The sequence below is a fragment of the Mycteria americana genome, chromosome 9 (assembly GCF_035582795.1).
Source record: "Mycteria americana isolate JAX WOST 10 ecotype Jacksonville Zoo and Gardens chromosome 9, USCA_MyAme_1.0, whole genome shotgun sequence".
NCBI classification, from domain to species: domain Eukaryota; kingdom Metazoa; phylum Chordata; class Aves; order Ciconiiformes; family Ciconiidae; genus Mycteria; species Mycteria americana.
Genome location: NC_134373.1, coordinates 14,646,779 through 14,663,918, shown reverse-complemented (window position 1 = coordinate 14,663,918; position 17,140 = coordinate 14,646,779). Strand labels below are relative to the sequence as shown.

General features: G+C 35.4%; 1 protein-coding gene across 8 annotated transcripts in view; it reads left to right on the top strand.

Annotated features, from left to right (window-relative positions):
• ADAM23 (ADAM metallopeptidase domain 23) overlaps positions 1–17,140 on the top strand; it is an 81,925-nt gene that overhangs the window by 49,389 nt on the left and 15,396 nt on the right. For 7 of the 8 annotated variants that reach the window (XM_075512588.1, XM_075512586.1, XM_075512592.1 and 4 more), the window contains exons 15-24: positions 1,624–1,723; positions 4,451–4,522; positions 5,306–5,392; positions 5,535–5,615; positions 7,581–7,631; positions 8,095–8,158; positions 9,823–9,928; positions 11,372–11,491; positions 12,804–12,972; positions 14,890–15,001. In XM_075512588.1, the coding sequence (XP_075368703.1) occupies positions 1,624–1,723; positions 4,451–4,522; positions 5,306–5,392; positions 5,535–5,615; positions 7,581–7,631; positions 8,095–8,158; positions 9,823–9,928; positions 11,372–11,491; positions 12,804–12,972; positions 14,890–15,001 (962 nt within the window). The remainder of the gene's footprint in view (positions 1–1,623; positions 1,724–4,450; positions 4,523–5,305; positions 5,393–5,534; positions 5,616–7,580; positions 7,632–8,094; positions 8,159–9,822; positions 9,929–11,371; positions 11,492–12,803; positions 12,973–14,889; positions 15,002–17,140) is intronic. The other variant, XM_075512590.1, reaches the window with a different exon arrangement.

Sequence of the window (17,140 nt, the reverse complement as noted above, 5' to 3'; positions counted from 1 at the left end):
CAAGTTTTTGAGACTTATAAATAATTTCCTTTCAGAATTCTTGCTCACTGTGGCAGCTTGATTGCAAAAATCATGGAGAAAATTAGTTATAAGACAGAATGAGCTTAGTTTCTTCATATGGTATTTGGAAATTGGTTCTTCAGTAGAATTACTGTGTGGCTTTCCTGTAGACTTGTAATTGTCAGCCACCGTATGAATGCATCAGAAAATTATTCACTAGGTTTGCTTCTGGAATCCAAAGTAAGGCATTGATCAGAATAGATACTAGCTTCCTTCCTATGGTGAACTCATCAAAGTATGAGTCTCTAATGGAAATATCAGTAGAAGAGGTTGTGGAACAAACCTCTTCTGTAGATAAGGTAACAGTAAAGAAAATGCCAGGAGCAGATGATAGTCACCCAGAAGCTGAAAAAGGACTGACTAATGAAATGAGTGAATAATGAGCTGCAGTGTAAAGCCCTTCCACTTAAGTCCATCAGTGCCAGAAGACATTTTTTATATATAGAATAATTCCGTGTGGAAATGTCAGCTCAGTAGCAGTGAGCTGCTAGGAAAGGAATGAAAAACCTCCTTATGGTACGGTTATCCCCATCTTTAATAGTGTGAATAGTTCTCATTCCCAGATCTCAAAACATGGCTAATAAAAATACCAGGTGGTTTCTGTGTGAGAAATGACTAATAAAGTATGTTTTCATCAGGCTGGGAAAAAGATGGAGATGAGGAAATATGAGAGTACTCTGTAACATCATGAACAACATAGCAAATTATTACTGTTTCTTCCAGTATAAGAACTAGGGAGACACGAAATGACACTAGCAAATAGGTGACAGAAGAAACAGGATGAAATTGTTCTTCTACCAGTCTGTAATGAAGCTGTGAAACTTCTTGCTATGGCATCTTGTAGATGCTAAAAGATTTGGGGCAAATTCATGGGACCAAATACAATGAAGATTATTAAATAAGACAAAATAAAGCTTCCCGGGAAAGTCATTGAGCTGAAAATTGTTGGAAGCTGCAAAAATATTCTGCAAGTAGTACTGCAGTGCTCTGTTTTCTGCTCTTCCCTGGGCATATTCTCAGGGCCAAAATCAGAGATGGTATTTGGGTGAAGTGGATTTTTAGTCTGACCCTATACAGCCGTTTTTATGGCTACAAATACTTTTACTTTAAAAATTAACCTTAGTAACAGGATCAGATGAACGGAACAGTTTTAAAACCCTGGCATGAGATCAGGGATCTGGAATGTAATCCATCTTTCAAACTGAAGCTGCAGGGAGAACAAACCCAAGAGAACACTGGATTATGTATGCAGTCGAGAGGGTGCATAGCAGCTATTATGATAATGTGGTTTCACCTTATTAAGATTAGAAGACTACAGTTTCATATACTGTAGATCCATAATATAAATATCTATAATCCAGAAATATAAAAATGCAAAATGTTTAAAACCTTTTTGTTCTGATTTATTGCTTGAGAATAAGACTGAGCTGACATACTGTTGCACACAGTGGTTGTAAGAAACTGGGATTTACAGTATTAAAAAAATGTTCTGATCCCTCTGCCCCCTTCCAGTAACTGTTAGTGTTTCAAGGCATTTACTCAGCTAATTCTTTGCCTTTTTAGGGTATACCATTCCAGGAAATTCTCCAAATGCAGCATTGCAGAATACAAAGAATTTTTACTTCGTGGGGGAGGTGCCTGTCTTTTCAACAGGCCAACAAAGGTAATAAATACATTGGTAGTCAGCACCTCTGCTAAACATTGTAATGAAAATGTAGTAATTTCACTAACACCCGTCTGTTCTCAGATTTATTCAAAAGTCTATGTGGGTATTTTCTTGAGGTTGCTTGTAATTAGCTGACTGTTCATTCCCATAATATTTAAAAATAATCTTAAGAGGAATGCAACTTGTTTTCCATCAATTCTTCATGCTCAAATAATGACAAATATTGCAGTTGATTTTTTCACAGCTAGATAAATCCCCATTCAGCATAAATGAACTACCTATTAAGCTAGAATTAGTGCAAAATAAATCCAGAAGTGAGGTCGTAGTGCATGCTCCACATACACTCAATTCTTGGACTTTTTGCCTGAGCTTGTTAAAAAGAATGCCAATTACCACACTAGGAATTAGAAATCAATAGCTTACTTCATATAGACAGTGGCAGCTTGTGGTTGTTCTCAAAGTTAACTTAATTTCATTTCAGAAGTAGATCTAGTGAAGTCTGTAATTTATAACTGTTTGCTTGTACTGTCCATTGCTTTTTTCACCTAAAAACTTATCAAGGTCATTATTTTTTCTAAGGCAATATTAGCATGACATCCTTCTAAAGCTGAGTAGTATAAAAACATTCCATGTGGCTCTTTTTGCAAAGTAAGATCAATCCAAAGTATTAATATTCTATTTAATCATGATGTCAAACTTGCTGTCCTTGTAGAATTTAATACCACATGAGACTACTAGGCTGTTCTGTTTACTGTGCTGTATCCTTTGGTAGACCACCACCTTGCACAATTAACTAAAAAGATTTTGCTTGTTAGAGTGTTTTTTAATCTTTTCCCAGGGTAGCAGCTTTTGCTTAATAGAATAAAATGTAAGAATTCTTACGGAAAAGAGTAAATAGGGAGAAAGAAAAATACAGCTTCATTTTTTCATGATGGTTGTCTAGCAAGGTAATGTGAACAAATTGTCAAATTGACGGTATACAGAATAAAAATCTGGTTTCCTTCCGTGAAAATGCTCCCAGGAGAATAGTTGAATTATCTTTATATGTTACCTGTGTAGGTGTTTCACAGCCTTGAAGTTAAAGTACTTTGGGGGGGGAAGCATACAGTGTTTTGAATCCTATTATTTGGAGGTTGGGAGGTAAGGTAGAAAATGGTGTGTTTAATCTTTCAGTAAATAAAACGTAGTTGTGTTAAGCAGTCACCATGATGTCATTTTTAACTATAACCTTTTAGTTATGCTCTGACATGTATATCAACATTTGATGTTTCCTGATTAATGCCATAGGAAATTTGTGTGTGTTCTGTTATTTTCTTGCATTTCTCTGGTTGACCCCTTTTTGTTTTCTTATGGGGTACAGGTCAGATAACCAGGTCTGTTTGATGAAGAACTGAATTTCAGGTTCAGAATAAGAGATCTTGCTGTTTCCACTGAAGCATAGTAGTAAAAGTGGCTTACAGAGGGGAAAAAAAAGGAATTTCAGTTTTTTGAATTGTGTCAGCATTGCTAGTGAAGTACATATGGGTATTGCTTCAGTGTAGTTTTGCTTCTGGCACCCAAAATTGTAGGTGCTATTGACTACCTTTGTGGTTTATGCAACAAAAGTAAAATGTTTTCTTTCTTTTTGAATTAGGCATTATGATTCCTACCCCCCAAAGTACCAAAGAAGAATTCCATCCAAGTTTATAAATAATTTATATTGTATTACATGTTATTCATATCTTATATTGTATTGTTATTGTTATTCATATATTATATTGTATTATGTTATTCATATTGTATTATATGTATTTCATATCTTCATGATCCTCAACAGCTGTACTGCCACTAAGCCCATGCAGAACATGTTTGCTTGCATCTTTCACCCTTATCTAGCCATAGATTTATCTGTTCTCATTTTAACTTGTTACCTTTTAACTTCTCATTTCAGCCATGTTCTAGTGATGAATGTTTCTGTTGCTAATATCCCAGTTAAATTGAAGATTCCTAATATTCTTATAGGGTTTTAAAGCAGAATTATTACATTGAAAACAGACAAGGTTTTTGCAAAATTATTTCTGTGACAAGACTGAAAAATATCTTAAGTCACCTTTAATCAAAATTATGATATGTGAAACCAGTATAGAATCTGTATCATCCTGAACTGTAGAATTTATCCGTATTGCATATATCTGGTCCTAGGATTAACTGTTTAGCACTACCTATATGTGGTTGTGTTATTCTAACTTACTAATAAGGCACATAGGACTTCCTTTTGGCAGTTTCGTCATGTTTATTATTTTTGTGCACAAACATGTTACACTGGTATAGACAGTAGCTAATTGCATGAGCAAGTATGGGTACCTGAGTAAATCCCAGAGATCATACTGCTGACTGGTTTCTTGAAGGAATTGTCAGAGAAGTGGGAGTCCATAGAATAGGAATGAAGTTCAAATGTATCCCCTTGAGTATTATTTTATTGTCTCTCTGTTTATCATAATTTTCTGAGATCAGTATTCTCCTAAAGAGGGCTAGCATTCAAGTGATTTAGCTGTACATCTTTCATGTCTGAACAATTCTGACTAGCAGCACCTGAAAAACATGCTGCCTTCCCCATCGCAGCAGCATGGCATATATTCTCTGTGCGAGCGTGTTTCTGTAGTATTGCAGAAATGGGCTATGTGTGACAGGAAAGTCATTGATAACTAGTTTTATTCTTACCTGGGGGGGCTTTTTTGCTTTCAGCTCTTTGAAACCACTGAGTGTGGAAATGGATATGTAGAACCAGGAGAAGAATGTGATTGTGGTTTCCGAATGGCAAGTAGAGTTATATATTACTCCACAAGTCTTTCTTGCAAAATATATTAAGATAAATTATGTGATTGGTAAGGGAGGGGGAAGGGTTATGGAAATGAATTTGTTTTGCCTATTGTTAGGGAACAACTTCATTAAAGGACTGTGTTAAAACATTTTTTCAAGTGAGAACGAGTGCAAAGACAGTGTGTCCTCAGAACAGTTCCTGTTACACTAATAACAAGATGTAGCTGTTTCCCAGCAATTTTTGAATTGCACTGTAGAAGTGCTTACCCCTTTACTTTTCCTGGATAGCATGCCTGGAGTGGTAGACTCCTTATCTATGCTTTGGAGATAGGTGCCTGTGTTTGGACAGAATAAGTAAACTGTTTTTTTCTTCTCTATTGTAGAAATAGTCCAATAATGTTTTTGCAAAAATCTGCCCTGTAGATTTGAGTGCTAGTTCTAGTATTTAAATATATTTGCACCCATAAATAGTTTTCTTAATCTTTTTTCTGCATTGAATGCAGTTTGACTAAGCAGCATGCATTTGGCACAGGCTATTCCACACCTCTGATGAGGCTTCAGAAGGTGTAAATCCCCGTGTTCCTATAGGATATATGTCACTGTTTTCCCTTTACTTTAGTATTTGAGCATTGCAAAAGATTCTTCCAGCTGATAATTTCAAGTCATCAGTGCTGAACTGAATCTTTTGTCTGCTGGTACATAATAGTTTGTTGGAAAGATTGTGAAGAAAAAACTTATTTAAAATGGAAAACTAAAAATTTCGCTTAATATTTTCTTCAGGAATGCTATGCAGACTGTTGTAAGAAGTGCTCTCTTTCTAATGGAGCTCATTGTAGTGATGGACCCTGCTGTAATACATCATGTCTTGTGAGTGTTGCTGCACTATATCTATTGCTCTTTTCAGTTGTCCGTGGAAGTTGTTATAGTTCAAAGTGTGTTTTATGTAGAATGAAAAGGACAGTTTATGTAGACATAATCTTAGTCCTGAACTATATGCTTCATTTTCTAGTTTTTCCCACGAGGCTATGACTGTCGATATGCAGTCAATGAATGTGATATTGCAGAGTTCTGCACTGGAGATTCTGGCCAGGTATGTATGCAGAAGCTTTCTCTGCTTACACTACTGATGTTTGTTTGCACTCATTTTTATATCAATTTAAGAGGAAAATCCGGGTTAACAAACTGCACACTCATATACCCAAATAACTGTGGGGGGTTATTTTTTAATTGTAACAAAAGTTTTAAAACATAAGAATAAACTATCATAAGCTCAAAAAAATTAATCTGAGTGGACACAAAATATGACTTCTGTAGGTTTATTTGTTTTTTAAAACTTGTGGGGTTTTGTGTATCTGTATAGTACTTGTGTCAGACATCCTCCTTTACTCTTTGCCTGCTCTATAGCATAAGTACTAAGAATATACTGCAAATGTGAATGGATTCAAAGGTAGTAGCAGTAAGATTTTATGAAATAAACTAGTTTAAAATATAAATGTAGAAAATTATAACTAATTGAGTATAGAATCATGGAATCATTTAGGTTGGAAGAGACCTTTCATCAAGTCCAACCATTAATGTAACGCTACCAAGTCCACCACTAAACCATGTCCCTAAGCGCCTTGTCTACAAGTCTTTTAAATACCTCCAGGGCTGGTGACTCAACCGCTTCCCTGGGCAGCCTATTCCAATGCTCGACAACCCCTTTGGTGAAGAAATTTTTCCTAATATCCAACCTAAACTTCCCCAGCGCAACTTGAGGCCATTTCCTCTTGTCCTATCCGCTTGTTACTTGGGAGAAGAGACCGACACCCACCTCGCTAAAACCTCCTTTCAGGCAGTTGTAGAGAGCGATAAGGTCTCCCCTGAGCCTCCTTTTCTCCAGGCTAAACAACTCCAGTACCCTCAGCCGCTCCTCATAAGACTTGTGTAAACTGTTATGTTTTTTAAGAGTGTGCACAGGTATGATAATTTTAAAAGTTGTGGATCTTATGCATTTCTCTTGAAAACATTCTGCTAATACTCAAAAGTATAGGAATAAACAGCAACCAAAAGGTTGTTTTAACTTCAGTTCTTTTAAATAGTCGACATTCTGTACATCTTCCATTTTCACAGCAACTTTGACACTTTAGGTGATATATGCTCCTTTTCAATATTGAGTATTTAGCTTCAACGTTATATAAGAACTTCATAACTCTGCTGCAGTCATCTACTGCATCAGGTTCTTAGCTTTGAAGAAATAAGATTCAGGATAGATGACATGTCTGTCTCTGGGCATTGGCTGTAATTATAGATGCCAATAAATTAACAGTAACCTCTTTTTGTATTATCATCTGAGACATCCACACTTACACATAAGTAGTTATTGCTGAGATTTTATTGTAAAACTTTTATTCTGTAGATGGAACATTCTTAATGGGAGGGAGAAAGGCTTTCTTAAGCTAGAAAGGCTGCTCTCAAAGTATTGGCTAATATGGTACATTGCAGCAGCATACCCTTTCCAAATCTTCATGGGTCCCTTTTTGATGAGGAAAAGCTTTGAGAATGGTCTGCTCCTAGCTTTAGTAATCTCAGGCTTCTGGACCTAATGACTTGTTCATACCAAAGAAATTTCCAATGCTAAGAGAACATGACAATTAACATCATAAAAAACCCCACAGCGTTCTAAGCAATAGACTGGTAGGCTACAACTAGGTGCTTGCTTACTTTCTTAGTAGAACTGAAATGAATGCAGTGACAGTGTTGCAAACATGGCCCCAGGATTAACTACCAAATATCCTGTTACTGAACACATTTGTTTTGCTTTTCATTTTGCCTCACCTCCTTAATTTCTACTTGGATTATGCAGAAAGTTAGAATCAAACCTTGTATTTCATGGCTCAAGATGTTAATTTTTTCATTTGTATTTGTAGCTATAAAGATTCCTGCCCTAATTATGTTATCTACCCCCTTTGTATGTTGTGCAATTGTCTTTTAAAACCAGGAAAATTCTATATATGATCCTTTGATGTATTGTTACAGTACACATGATAAAAAAACATTCTTAATTTTTTTTCAGTGTCCACCAAATCTTCATAAACAAGATGGGTATGCCTGTGATTCTAATCAGGTATGCAATGTTTTAAAATCCCTGTACATTAGCAAATACAAGTTTTCTTTGCTTTTTTTTTTTAATCCTGTCTTCCATATTTCTTCATAAATTTTGTCTTTTGGACATCAGTGTTGCTTGTGCTTTAAGCACTCTGTGAATAGTAAAAATTTCTGCTTTGAGTAAAATCTGCGTGGTATCTTTACATTTTACATGTAGATCTTTTATTACACTCCATGTTAATAAGTTCTTTACAACTATGTAAATGAGAAGTATGAAGCAGCTGCTGAAATGTCAGTACATATCAGACACCAACTGACTTTGAGAATCTGGGCCAAAATGTGTACTCCATCTACCCAAATTTATGAAAACTATTATACCTCCCAATATGTGTGTGAAGAATCAAAATGACGCATTTGTTGGGGAGGGGAAGGAAATGAAATAGTGTTCAGTTCTCATTGCTAACATGTCGTGTTTTGTTTAGGGTCGTTGCTATAATGGTGAATGCAAGACAAGAGATAATCAGTGCAAATATATCTGGGGATCTAGTAGGTTGACTTTAACTACCTTAAATGTATTTTATTTCTGGTTTATTCCTGCCTTTGTTTTGCATTTTTAGTATTTTTATTTTTTGTTCTTGCTGTTGTAAGTTAAAGTTTTCTGCTTAGTAGAGTAGGCTGCAGTGAGAAACTGTGGCTTGATTGCCAAGTGAAATTTCGAGTTTGAGAGTGATGATAGTGAGATTGTTCTGATGTGATGTGGTTGCAGACATACGTAGGGCAGCAAATGCTGGACTCTGGTGGAATTAGGTGAGAAAACATACAAAATACTGGCAACTCTAAGTTACTCTTACCAGGGGAAAAAAAAAAAAATGGGTTTGAGGATTTTTTTGGTATAGTTCAAACCAGATGTTTTTGGGGTTTTTAATGACAGTTGTCAATTCCATTATTCCAGCAGTGGTTCATGCTAAAGCTGCTCCACCTTGCCCTCTCTTTGCTATACCATCCTACAAGTCAGGAAAATTAGTGCGTTGGTGTGAATTTAAATATACATAGTACGAATTTAAGCCCAGAGGTGTTGAGTAAAATAGAATTGCAGTTGCAATGGATTTTGCTTGCAGCTGAGAGGGGATAAATGCTTTGTGTAATGACTTTGAGACAGTTCAGCAGAGCAGAACTATCAGGATGTCCTGTACTCTAGCACTTAATGTTTTCTTGTGCATTTTGTCCAATCATAACTGCCACTGCTGACACTGCCTATCTGAGGCAGAAGAATCATTCCATTCTAGGCAAGATGGGAGGGGAGGGATATAGTTTTATCATTTATTGTTTGTCTTGTACAATACCAAAGATGCTATATAAGTGTAAAATTGGTTGGAGACAACATTTTCTTTGTCTTCTGATGCCTTTTTGAGTTTTATGTTGCCACGTCACATTTATTGATAATATTAAAGGCAATAGATGTTAGTGTTAACTAATTTCTTTGTATCTTACACACTTATATTTTAAAATATTTTTGTCTTCTGTACAAGTGATTTTACTTAAACTACTCTGTCTTATTTACCTTTAATATTTTATATTCCTCTGTATAATTGTTGTGCTTTTCTTTTTAATTGATTTTTAGAAAAAATAAATGGGCTTGTTAGTAATAATTGTGGTTTTAAACCTATTAGTCCAGATTTCTACTCCTAAAAAGCAGTAGAAATTACACTCTGACTGTTCAACCTTGTTTTCTCTGTAAACTCCTAAAAATAAAATAAACTAAACATTGAGTTGATGTCAGAACATATGCTTATGGTATATGCCACGTATAAAATCTTTGATCTCCTAAAATACAAATCAGGAACAATTGCAGTGCAAACAACTAGATTAACTCTATGTGCAACTGTTACGAAGCGAACAAAATTAGACCACAGATAAATTCAAATGCAGAAGACAATACAGACACTGTGGAAATTGCTTTTTTAAAAGTTTGGAGCAAATTTTGAACATTGAGCATTTTTTTAGAAAAGCCATCTGCAGGTATTGCAGTTCAGTCTGCTAGGTTCCCACTGTAGTCACTGGAAAATACCATCTGTGTACATACACATGTGGTTAGATTTCTGTTTTGTATTAAAAAAATACAGAGAACTGCTGCAATAAATTATGCAGGTTGTCAAAGCTCTCATGTTGCCAGTAGAAAGTACATTCCTTTTTCCTTTCTTCATCAACAGAGTCTTCAGGATCTGACAAATTTTGTTATGAAAAGCTTAATACAGAAGGCACAAAAAAAGGAAACTGTGGAAAGGATGGAGACCGATGGATTCAGTGTAGCAAACAGTAAGTTCAGCTTGGTAGACATTATCTGTATTTTAAATAGATTAATACTGGTTTAATATTGTCTACATTTTCATGAATGTTTCAGCAGTTTGTTTTGCATTATTTTGAATCTTCTTTCCCTCACAAGGTTTGCATCTGGAAAAAGTTCCATAGCTCATTCTGACAAATTCATGGGTGACTCAGCAATACACTTCTAAAGAATTCCAGATTTTCAGAAGAATGTACCATGACTTTTAATTCTTTCAGAGGAACTGGGGGACAAGGCAGCAAAAAGTCACAAGTTCATAATATACAAACACCTCAGACTTGGTAGGGATAAATTAGGCTGCAAATACATACACTATTTTCGTTTGCTCTGGGATCGATAGCAGATTGTGCTATTTCAAGTTTATTCCAACCTTTATTTTGACCAGAGAGGACCATTAGACATTTGGATGCTACAGAGAAAATAGCTGATTCATTTGCATGTGATCATTACTAGATGAATATTTGATTAAATTTACTTTTCAAGTTAATTATCATTAGTGGATAGAATTACATTTCTCCTAATTTACTTACTGTTTTATAATTTTTAAGTATGCATGTAAAAATTTCAGTCTTGGAATGGTGTTTTCCTTTTTTGACTATCTGATGTTTGTCAAGTGGCTTTTTTTTTTTTTTTTTAATTACATGATTCACTTTTCAGACAGGATCATAAGCAAAGAAGTTGTTTAGTGGATTTTTTTCATATTTAGATGAGAATAGTGTTGTTCTGATATGTATATTAAAAACCTCATTTGTATAAAAGCTTTTCTTGGTCAGTAGAGAGATGCAGAGAAATGGTCTAGCTGAAGGGCCATTTAAATTTTTTGCAATTTTAAAAAACACAATTTCCGGCATTCATCCAGCTGCTTCTATGACTTAGGACAATTAGAGTAAGAGATGGAAGTTTTAAGCTTATATGCTTCTATCGAAGATTGCACATATAACATCAAATAAAGCAGATTCATTACCAAATTTCAGGCACACACGCTGCATGCTAACAATTGTTATTATGGTTCTGTTGTCCTGCAAGGGAAATAAAATACAATTAAAAATTCAAACTTCACATTAATGTACAGCGTCCAAGCTGCTAGAGAGAGGGAAATGTAATTTAGCCTGATATGACAAAGTTTGTACAATTTGGCTCCTCTTAATTGTACTGTGTTGTATTTAGAGCACAGATAAATTTTTTGTTGATGTGAACATTCACTGGCGCATTAGAATGAACGATTACTTGTTTCTGCCTCTTGTCATTTATACAAATAATATTTTATTTCCAGTCTTGTACTCTGAAAGTCTATCATGCAGCTTATGGTAATATATTACTTAATGTGATCAGCAGCATCATTGCCAGGCTTTCTTTTTTGTAAGTTTACTTCATATTGTTCCAGTAACTTTTTGATTTATGTTTTCATTTTACAGTGATGTTTTCTGTGGCTTTTTACTCTGTACTAATCTTACTAGAGTTCCACGAGTTGGTCAAGTTCAAGGAGAAATTATCCCAAATTCTTTTTATCATCAAGGACGAATAGTGGACTGCAGGTAAGAGATAATGCAGTGTTCCAACATGATTTTGCTTTGTCAAACCTAATTGAATTAAGATAAACATAAATGTAAAATTGTAAGTTTTTTAGGTAATTAATATCTTACAGCAAAATCATTATTCTGAGTGGTATTTCTTTTGATTAAAAAAACAATGTCGTGGTTTAACCCCAGTTGGCAAATAAGCACCACACAGCCACTCGCTCACCTTCCCCTGTCCTGGTGGGATGGGGGAGAGAATCTGAAGAGCACAGTAAGAAAACTCATGGCTGAGATAAGAACAGTTTAATAATTGCAATAAAGTAATAATAATAAATAATAATCATAAATTGTAATGAAAAAGAATATAACAAGAGAGGGAGAGAGAGAGGAACAAAACCCAGGGAAAAACAAAAAAACCAAGTGATGCAGCTGCTCACCACCCGCTGATCAACGCCCAGCCAGTCCCCGAGCAGCGATTGCTGCCCCCTGGCCAGCTCCTCCCAGTTTCGATACTGAGCATGATGCCGTCTGGTATGGAATATCCCTTTGGCCAGTTTGGGTCAGCTGTCCTGGCTGTGCCCCCTCCCAGGTTCTTGTGCACCTGGCAGAGCATGGGAAGCTGAAAAGTCCTTACTAAATCCAAAACACAGCACTACACCAGCTACTAGGAAGAAAATTAACTCTATCCCAGCCGGAACCAGGACAAATAAAAAGGCTAATATTCCACATTTAAAGAGGGCGAAATGTGGGTTATCCTCCTGATTGCTCTATCTGGTCTCTCCAGTAGCAGAACTTCACAGTCAGAGTTTAATGCTCAGCATTATATTTTTTGGCGGGGAAGTCTGTAATTGCTGAAGACCCGTATATTAAACGTAATGTTTTTGAGTACTATATCCTCAGAGAAATAGCTGTAGGGAAGTGAAGGCTGAGAGGGAGGAAACTGAAGAGTTGTGGCAGGATAAGATGTTAAGCTACAGTTCAGGTAAAGGGCAGGTAAATGGGTTTTAGTCTACTGTGCAAAGGAAAAAAAAAGAATTAAAAAAAAAAAAAAGAAAAAAGCACAGCCCATCAAAGACTGTTAAAAACCCCCCAGAGCCTAAGGTGCCTTTTTTGAGTATTTAAGTCATTATCTGGACTTCTTTTTACTCTGACAACTGGAACACCTTGTCAATGCTGTGGACAGACAGAAAAACTATAATTTTGTTCAATCTGTCTGTATGCTTGAATGACAGAAAGGTATGAAGTTTTTAGTATCTCCACTAACATGTTTAATATTTTCAAAAGACTCCAGTCATGATACTAATAGTGTCTTAAAAATTATTTCTCCCAGTGGTGCTCATGTTCTTTTAGATGATGATACGGATTTAGGTTATGTGGAGGATGGAGCTCCATGTGGACCTCACATGATGTGTCTGGACAAAAAGTGCCTGCCAATTCAGTCCTTGAACATAAGCAGCTGTCCCATTGGTTCTAATGGAAAAGTCTGTTCTGGTCATGGGGTGAGTCTGAACTGGGAGTTAGCAGCTAAGCTTCTCCAGCTATCTCTGCTATATCTGATCTTAATGTGCCCTGTGGAGTTCTCTACTTGAAAGTGTTCCTACGACCTGTTGATCTGAAAACACAAATGTTAGATTCAGAGGAAGACTGCCATTCTGTGAAGCACAGATAAAATTTTAGAAAGCAAAGTTGTCAAATTAGTTCTGCAATTATATCCAAAGTGTTGTTTTCATTACTAGCAAGAAAGAGCTTTGACATCAGTTATTGTAAAGACTTCTGTAATGTACTACCCATATTTCAAGCTACTTCCCATCTTCTGTTAAACTTTTTCCTGCATACTAACACCTTTATAAAGTTGGTCCTGTGTTCATGGAATTATTTCTCATGACTTAAATAATTAAAATTCTAAACCGTTGGACCTCAACAGAGATGATTAATTCTTCTTGAACAGATGCAAAGTGTATCATTTTACATTCAGGCACATTATGTTCTGTTATTCTACCCATAAGTCCATTTGTCTAAGACATTAGGTATGTTTGAACAGATTCACTCTTCCATGTCTTAACTGATACTGATAAAGTATTGATAAAACCTTTCCACTGTGGGATTCAGTGGACAGATACTTGCCTAAGGGGCTAGACTTTATACAAGAAGTTTTTTTTTTTTTTTTCTTCTTCTTGTTATGTGTAATTGAAGATGAATTTGATTGCTTCAAAGAAGAGGGTTAGGTTCAAAATCAAGAAGAAAAATTTTAAAATTGGAAAGTAAAGGATCTAGGAGATCTAGAAATCATCTTGGTACTTTTGCAGAGTGGCATGAGTGGTGAGAGAACTGTGTTACCTTTTTTGTTTTGCTTTGCATGATTCCGATTCATAATTTTAAAAGAATACTTCAGTTGATCAAACCTGCCAATAAGATGTATTTATCTTCGGCTTCCTAGATAAGATTCTTCAGTGAATACTTTAAGAAGCAGAGTGAGATAAAAGTTAAATTAAAAAAATCACATGTACTACTTACTTGTAATCATTAGTGTGTAGGTTATTTTCTGGGTTTTTTTGACATTATGTTCCAATGTCCAAAAGACATTATTAGCTGATGCCCAATGATTGACTTCACTTCTAGTCCCCGTAATCAAAACTTGATTCTTTGTTTTGTGTCTATTTCTCATGTCATGCTTTTTCCTTAGTAACCTTTTCTAGCAACACATTCCATGTGTTCCATTCTTTTTCATATGGGAAGTTTATAGCTATTAACTCTCACTATTGATTTGATATTTTAGGTTTTGTCAGTTGGATAAGTTTTCATGTATCTGATAAATGTGCTGCCAATTTTAGTGAGTCCTAAGTCCTTTCTTAGAGGTCATTCAACTAAATGTAGACTTAGGAAGAACTATTTCCTCTTTCTCTAGAAGATAAGCAAGCACTCCTCACTGCTGCTTAGGAAAAAATGACAACAAAACCAATGAAAATCTTACTATTTTTTCTACATGGAAGCAAGCTGTAAATGAGAGGTTGTAAAGCATGACGATGTCTTGAACCTTTTAAACACAAATGCTTGTATTCCTTCTGGACATCGAGGCTCAAAGTCTAGATGGTTAGTGAAGATCTAACTAGTCTAGACAGGGGGGTTTTTGGATGAGAGTTTCTGTTATTTTTTACATCCTATGTAGGTGTGTAGTGCAAGTGATGATGGAACCACTAGGAATGCTTCTACTTTTCCTAGCATCTGAATGTATTTGGAGGGTTAAAGCAAACTTTTAGGTTATTGATGTATTATACTCATTCTAAACATTCAGTTCTATTGTTACAATATATACATGGGTAAGTTTTATACTGTGAATTAAATACCTAATTACATGTTAAATAAACTTAATAAAATGTAGTTAAAAACCAACTGCTGTCATTTATTTTCTTTTCCAGGTTTGTAGTAATGAAGCCACTTGCATTTGTAATTTCTCCTGGGCTGGGACAGACTGCAGTATTGATGATCCTATCAGGGATACTGGTAGCAAGAAGGATGAAGGACCCAAGGGTTTGTGTGATTTCAGTTTTGATGTTCTTTCAAGTATTTATGATGTCTTTCTGTTGATACCTGGTAGCAGAATTAGCATACAGAAAGAGAATAATATTGTGCAGTCCTGCTTAGACCCAGACAGTAAAATTCTGCTTTGTGTAAATGAAGTAGGTCTTTCTGCTTTGAGAATTGATGAAACTTTTATTTTTCTAACCTAAATTTGGGGAAGATTTCAATAGGTAATGACATGTACTTTCTGTTTTTTACTTCGTCTCTTATTCTCTATTTCTTACGATTATTTTCTTTGTGGTTGGAATCTAAGTGTAGCTCTTACTATTTATAGGATAATTGAGTATTTATGTTTTACTAGAGATTTCCAGTTCCCTTAGTTGTTCTCAGCTAATTCAGAGAGCTGTGGCATAAAAAAGGGAAAAATGGAATGTCCCTGGTGAAAAAAGCCTTGATTCTTTGAAATCAGATTTCAATGGGAGGAAAAAGAAATAAATTAAGATTTTAAGGACTTACATTATTCTTACGACTATTATTGCTTACTCTTACGTATTGAGTAGGTATTTCAATTGCATATGAAATATAAATGCAAAGAAGAGCTATTGAGGAAATAATTAATCAAAAAAGTTTTTCAGAGAGGAAGAAAAGCACTTGAGATTCTTTCTGACTTCTCTGCCAAAGAATGTCTTTGGATTGTGCTGTCCAATTTTTTTCTGTCTTTCCTGTCATCAGGACATTGTCCAACATCAGACTATATCCAGTGTTACACATTTACAGATGTTCCCAATAAAGAACTGAGAAACCCAAACAAAATTTTTCTGCTATGTCCCAGTTCCAGGTTCTTCTGTCCCTTATACAAGGCTGATAGAAAGAAGACAAGAGTTGTTTAAAAATGTAGTTCTTAGAGTTCAAACGTTAATTGATTACTCTTTAAAATATCTGAGGTTTCAAAGGAGGACAGGATTTTGGTATGTCCCACCAGAATGGTTCTGCTTCTGTCTTGTGTGCCTTATTCTTTTGCCCCTTAGTAGAATGGTTCCAGTAGACCTTTACCAAGAACTGTTGAAGAGATTGTCTTAAAACAGTTACCACTGTGAAGGAGGCTCTCTAGGACAGTCCAGATTTGTATTAGGGAATCTGTACAGGTGCTTCCTGAACTCCTAACCCTACCACTGTTCAGTGTAGAGCCACCTGGTTTGTAGCCTGTCTTACAAAGCTACTTGTCATTCCATTTCCCATAAAAACCTTCCTAACTGTGGAACGCTGCTTACAGACTTAAAAAAAATAATGGAGAACAGCACTATAGAGCTGGTTACTTCTCTTGGTGTGTGGATGGGGAGAGCAGTATTTACAGTTGTGACACTGAGAGTACATTAATTTTATATTGTTTATTTCCAAATCCTGTAGGTAAGAAATACTTCCCTCCTCTCTAAAAAGATCTATAGGAAAGGCAACACAGAAGGTACACGTACCTTGGTTAGATTTTTGTAATTCAGATTAATTCATTGAATTCAGAATGGAAATACCTTTGTGAAAATTAATACATCAATGCTGCAATATTCTGGGAAAGAGTCTTAAATGAATAGTAGCTGCATGGATTTCTGCTAGTAGGTACAGAAATAAAGTTTAGACTGCATTTTTCAATGGAGTCCTCTGCAAAAAGGCAGAATATGTTTTTGTACAAGGGGGCTCAATGATTTCAAAAGATGGATTATTTTTACTTATGTTGTTATAGTAATTTATTGATGTTGAAGCACCTAGAAATTAATTTAGGAGCCTGAACACTGACAGCTACTGTAGTCTCTTTTGTGTGCTAATAGAGGAATTCCTTTGTGAGAAGATGTCAGAATAATACAGAAGTAGTTTTCTGTATTGTAAAGATCCAACGTACTACAGTAGTTTCCATTAAGTTTTTTCCCCTTATTACCAGTACTTTCTATGTCATATGCCAGCTTACAAGTCTGAGACAGAAACCAAAATACTTGTTTTTCCTTAGGCCTAAATTTGAGTTTTGTTACATTTCAGAAACAGAACACTCATGATGTGAAAATTCACCTAATATTTTTTACACCAGTAATCAAAGCATTTTTCTTACTACAATTAGAGCATGTATAGCTAGGAAGTATTGCTATTTATTTATATATCATT